The sequence below is a fragment of the Polyodon spathula genome, chromosome 19, assembly GCF_017654505.1.
Source record: "Polyodon spathula isolate WHYD16114869_AA chromosome 19, ASM1765450v1, whole genome shotgun sequence".
Classification (NCBI taxonomy): domain Eukaryota; kingdom Metazoa; phylum Chordata; class Actinopteri; order Acipenseriformes; family Polyodontidae; genus Polyodon; species Polyodon spathula.
Window position 1 is genome coordinate 9943310 of NC_054552.1, and position 6000 is coordinate 9949309.

The following is a 6000-nucleotide window of genomic DNA, read 5'->3' on the forward strand; positions in this document are numbered from 1 at the left end:
TTGTTTTCATCTTTTAAGTTCCATCTTTAAACAATATCACCTTTTTCAGTAGAGTTTCATCATTCTAAAAATACATTTAAGAAATTGTGACCATAGGGAATATTATGGAGAGTTCTAGAAGTTGGAATGCATTGTGACCATAGGGAATATTATGGAGAGTTCTAGAAGTTGGAGTGCATTGTGGCCATAGGGAATATTATGGAGAGTTCTAGAAGTTGGAATGCATTGTGACCATAGGGAATATTATGGAGAGTTCTAGAAGTTGGAGTGGTGGTCAGATAAAGTGCCATTAAACTCATGCTGACCTAAAGCAACATGTTGCTGAGTGCATGACCGTAAAACATTTAACCTTTGAGCCTTTTTTTATAATTTACACCCAGACAAAATATAACATCAAAACCCTTTCAACAGACGCACTCTAAAATTAACGTAGCACTCTAGCACTCCTAGCAGTCTTAAAAGAAGACTCTAGACGTTTACCAGCCACATATTTTGCATTCCTGCACTGCTATGCTAATCTGTTGCTATAGGAATCAACATCACAAACTGTGTCCCCTAGCCTTCTCCCTTCACTCTTCTCGTCTACAGCTTGCAGGATGTCATGTGTCCTCCTCAGGGTGTAATCATCCGCTTTGTGAAACAAGTGTCTGACGTTTCCTATTCCTCCTATTCAGAAGAGTCTTTATTAAAAGCATTTTGTCATGAGCTGACAATCTCCCCCAGAAACAGGAAGCATGCAGTTTAATAACTGATAATTACTGCGAAACTGCATCTCGGTTACAGAAACTGTATGTGTTCAGTATGGTTAGAACAATAATCTGCTGTCGTAATATTATCAATAATTTGTCTTGTCTTGATTATTTATTGTACTGAAATATTTTATTGATATACATATTGCTGGCAGTCCTCTATAGCTGTAAAGGATCAGTGCCACTGCTATTGAGATGTTTTTTTGTTCTTCCTGTGGACAACTGATTTGTCCATAAAGAGACACTGTAGGGGTCTTAACTGCAAAGCAATTAAACTGGGCATCAGAAAATGATTTGAAATCAGTCCCTCCACTGCTGTGGAAGAGAACAGTGGTATTTTAAAAAGGGTAACAAGTAAAAATAATTGAGAGATAGAACTACAAACCATAAAAAAAGTTCAATTAATAAGAATCTGATCATGATTGACAATAATTACATTTTTGATTAGGGTTGTAAAATTTTTAGACCATAGTTTACAAGCTACTTTGTATAATGGTAGTGTGCATTTTTTAAATTAATTCTTCAATTTTCCCCATTCCACCCAAATTAAAAACTGCTTCACCGCTGCAACCCACTTACTGATCAGAGAGACAGCGAATATCAACGGACAGCCTCCAGTTCCACTGCTGAATCCCGTTTTCACCAGCCAAACCCAAGAACCAAATTTTACTGAACCCCTGAGGCGAGGGCCCAGCCTCTCTTCTCTGCATGGCCTCATCGGGGCTACTTCAGTCCTACCCAGTGAAATTGGATATCATTACAAGTGGTTTGCTTGGCCAAACTGCCTCTTCTCATTCCCAACATTGCTTCAGCTCTAATATTGTATTCTGCTTATATTGCAGGCACTGATGACAAATGTACAAGAGTTCTGTGCAGTTGTCATACCAATGATGTTTTCTCTGTGTACATTCAACGTCATTACAGACACCATCTTAACCAAGAGTGTTCCCTCTTCTTACTCTGGTGAGTTTTCAGAACTTAAAAACACCTAAAAGTAAAACGCAGTGAACTTCTCAACCTCGTAGACAAGAAAATGCGACTGATTTTTAAAGGATCATGTCCACAAACATATGCTACATATGACACTTAACAGACGTGATACTGTGACCCAAAATCACAGAAAACCTTCAACACAGGACAGGAAGCTCTCGGGGGGGTGGCTAGGCGTGTTGGGCTAGTCAGTGTAGGAAATTTAGTTGACCTCAAAATATTAAATAGATCATGTTATTTTAAGGCCCTATTACTGAAACTTGAACTTTATTACCACGTCAGCCAGATATAGTACTTGTACTACGCATGTTCACTTCTTAAATGTCTTGAGTGTTATCATAAGAAATTTTTTTTTTTTTTAATTTCAAAACCGGTTACCAGCAGTATAAACATACAGCACCTGTGTTTACGGGAGGGGAAAAAATATTTAAACTGGAATTATAATGCAAACATTTTTGGCTCCTTACAAACCCGCTGAATTCCTCTTTCTTACTGAAGCAGGAATGATTTACTTTTTTTTAACATTATCCCAGCTGGTAAACGACTAGACATATAGATACAAATATATAAACCGTGTTGGAGGTTAGACGTGATTCTGAGAACTCTATTGACGCCACTGTTTGTGATGTCAGAAACAGACAATGATACAAAGTGAATCTAAACAAGAAGAATACATTAGTTTAGGTAATTGATGAAGTTTAAAAGCCTTAGACTAAATTGTTACAGAGTACACTTAAAACTTCTATAAGGTTTATTTTATTAACCCTTCTGTACAGTAGGGTGGCTCTCATTGAATGTGGTTTTGTTTTCTAGGTACAATGCTGGGGCTTTGTTCCTCAGTCCAGGCACTGCTCCGGACTGTTGGTCCAACCATAGGAGGATTTTTATACCAGAATTATGGCGTCTTGTCATTTGGTTACATACAGTGTTCAGTCAATCTGCTGCTCTTTCTCTACCTCTTGAAAAGCAACTTCAGAAAAACTGAAGAGTATCAAAGTTGAATGTTGAACCATATAACAATTTGTTTATGTGTATAATGTTCATTAGCTCAAAAAGAATTTAGTATAATTTAAGTACATTGTGTTGGTCTTTGGAGTACCGAAACATCAAAACAAGCTTACCACAATGCTTTGTTCTCCCCATATGGTTTACCATAATAGCGACTGTAATGTTTTAGGATTTACCTAAACTTGATAATATATCTTTATTTAATTTCATGCATTTATATTATATATACCTGCCATCCTTACTAACTGTTTGTACAGTGTAACGCCAAAATTTTTCCCCACAAACAGCCTTCAGGAGTATTTCTGCTGGAATAGTTTGTAAGCATGGCAGATCCAGAATTTTAAATAAGAATTCAATATTGTAGCTGAGCCCATTAACTGAGTTACCAGACTCCTATTAGCTTTATAAAGTAGTATTTGAAATAAGCAGTTTGGTTTTACTGGCATCTTTCCAGATTTAAAGTAAACCTGTTTGTCTGTAACTGCTCTTTTTAAAACCCACCATTGAAACTGTTACCTGCAGTTTCATTTCTGTATCTGCATCTATGATTCTATTATTCTGCTACATTCCTGGAAATGTGACTAGCTATCATCTGGGAGTAATTATCATTTTAACATATAAATAAGCACATCACATGTTGTTTTTATAGAAACAAGCAGTATGCTATAAAATCTATTTCACAACAACAGGAAAGCAAACTGCTGTGATTCACAACTTCTAATAATATACAGATGCATGTCCAATGACTCAGGAGTGCCCTTCACAGATAGTAACGACGTCTATCGAAACAGGCCTCTAACTGTTCAAAGCGACTGAGCCTGGTGATTCCGATAATTAAATTATTGATTAGAGGCTTTAACTTTGATTGCAACATTCTCTCTCACACGCTCTTTTGCCTCAGTCTGCTTTTTAAAATGAAGCCATACAGCTGTTTTCTCCCTTAACAGAGTGGAAAATTAACGTAAATATTGAAGATTTAACAAATTGTCGATATTATCACACTAAATTGAATATTGTTCCTACCCTACCTGAGCTAATGACAAAGTTTGACCCAACAGTGATTAAGAGGTCTTTTTAAATAGCCCTCTGACTACCGCGCAAATAGAATGTTTGTGTTCCTGCTTTGCTGTGGTAAAAATGGCTCTTCTATATCATTCTGTTGAAAACATTCGGAGATGCTCAAATGACCAAAGGCACTGAAAATGTTAAACAAACCTATCTCTATACGAAGGTCCCAAGCCAATGAGGTAACCAATTAACGCAAGAGGAAGTCTTTTAAGACCAGTTTTCACTTCTTAAACACACCACAAAAACACAATTTCAACAGGAAGCAGTGATATTAAAAACCGAGCAGAAAACCCACCTAAATCTGTGTTCTTTAATGCCCTCCAGATTTTATTTTGTAGCTTAACAACACAGTCACCCTCATGTTTGAAGATAGTAATTTTGTAATATCTTCAAACTACTTAACGTACCATGAAAGTACCTAGTAATTAGTTGTTTAGAAGACTGTGGTTATTTAAACTTACAGTACTAGTCCAAGTCATTTTTAGTGCAACATATCCTGGCCATGTATTTTTTTTAATAGATGGTGGTTAATAGCTGCAGTGCTTCACGTTTATTTCAATCCCTCACTGATTCTTTCAAAGACTGCTTTAATCTGCTTTCTTTTGATCAGCTGGCGGTCAGGTAGCTATTCAAAGCTTGCACATCAGTCAAAGAAGATAATGTTAGTTTAATTTGTTCCTCCAGGGCATTTTAGATTCTTCAACGTGTGTGTTTTGGGTGGGGGATATCATTAAAGGGCTTCTACTGTATACACACAGTACAAAAGTAATATAGATCCACCTCCACTGCATATCCTGGTCAATTACAATTTTAAAAAGACTTTTACCATGTATTATAAAATGTATAATAATCATACAATTGGGGACCATTGTCATACTTTCTAAATTTCCCTACAGAGTTTGAATAACATGACCTCAAAAATAATTAACTGTGTCATGATGACTGATATTGGCATAAGAAATACAGTATGTGTATGCACGACCACTTATAGAATAAGTGAAACATTTAGAGGGGTAGGGAAACCGAGCGGGCAGACAATGTGTTACATTAAGAGTAAGGACTGCTGGCAGCGGCCGGTCCGCAATACAATGTAACCTCATCATCCACCTACTGCCCATTAGACTCTTGAAAGCCTTGAAAACTTCTGTTCACATTTTCTCAGCTGGTCTGATTGTGGACAGGCAAGTTTGGAAGAATGGGCGTCGCCTTTTACTGTAGCATAGGAACATGAATCCTGTGCAACAGGAAATACTGACAAACACAAAGGAAACCCAAAGCCAACCAGCTCTTAAGTCATTTTGTGAAATCTGAAGCAAAATGCATGAATTCTATTATATTTTTAAATACAAATCCTATATGCATTTGGTTTAAATGCACAAGAGTCAAAGGTTAATAATCCTGAAGTGTATTTCAGATAAATTGATGAGGTACAGCGACTGTCCTCATTTAGACCTGGTGGTTTTCAGCCTCAGACACACCCTTTTAATTACTTCCACATTCTCTACTAAAACACTGGAGGCATGGCAACAATCAGACAGGAATGTATCACAGCTGTAATACTTCTCAGGTAGAGAACTGCTTTCAAAGGCTTTACCACACCAAGAAAAGTCTTATCAAACTCGCTATCACAAGAAGAATGAGTCACTTAACAATGGGCAAGGTTAGAACTCTGATAAGACCTGTAAAAGTGTAACTCATTGTGACTCAATGGCATCGGTACTCTGTCTTTACATGCTGTAACAAGCGCACCTCAATACTGACCTGAAAAACCCCCTGCCCTGTACTTCATCTTCACAAACATTGTATGGTTACTTTGTGATGTGCAATAAATTGTCTAAAGCAAAAAATCACTTTCAATGGTGCACATTGATATTGTATGTCTACATTCGAGGCTCCACTTTCCACATGTATAAATAATACAGATGAACCTCAAACTAAAATAACTAATGTAGTATTGTATATAATATAGGAAGTTGTTTCTCAATTTTCTAGCAGGTAGAGGTACACCTTAGTCAGACTGTTGTAGGTGTAAAACATGAGACCGATTGAATACGTTCTTTCTTCAGAATAAAATAAAAACGGTGTAGGAGTCACTGAACGAACATCTAGGGTGTAGTCATATAGAGTTCTGACAAATTAAAAGCATTTCACTTTGAAAAGAGAAAAAGCTTTGCAAATTACTATT

At 36.8% G+C, this 6000-nt stretch overlaps 1 protein-coding gene across 2 annotated transcripts in view; it reads left to right on the top strand.

The window, feature by feature from the left end:
* Window positions 1-6000, top strand: part of slc22a18 (solute carrier family 22 member 18) — a 52873-nt gene extending 46873 nt beyond the window's left edge. For both annotated transcript variants that reach the window (XM_041219045.1, XM_041219046.1), the window contains exons 10-11: window positions 1592-1712; window positions 2553-6000. In XM_041219045.1, coding sequence (XP_041074979.1) covers window positions 1592-1712; window positions 2553-2740 — 309 coding nt within the window. In that variant the 3' untranslated portion in view covers window positions 2741-6000. The remainder of the gene's footprint in view (window positions 1-1591; window positions 1713-2552) is intronic.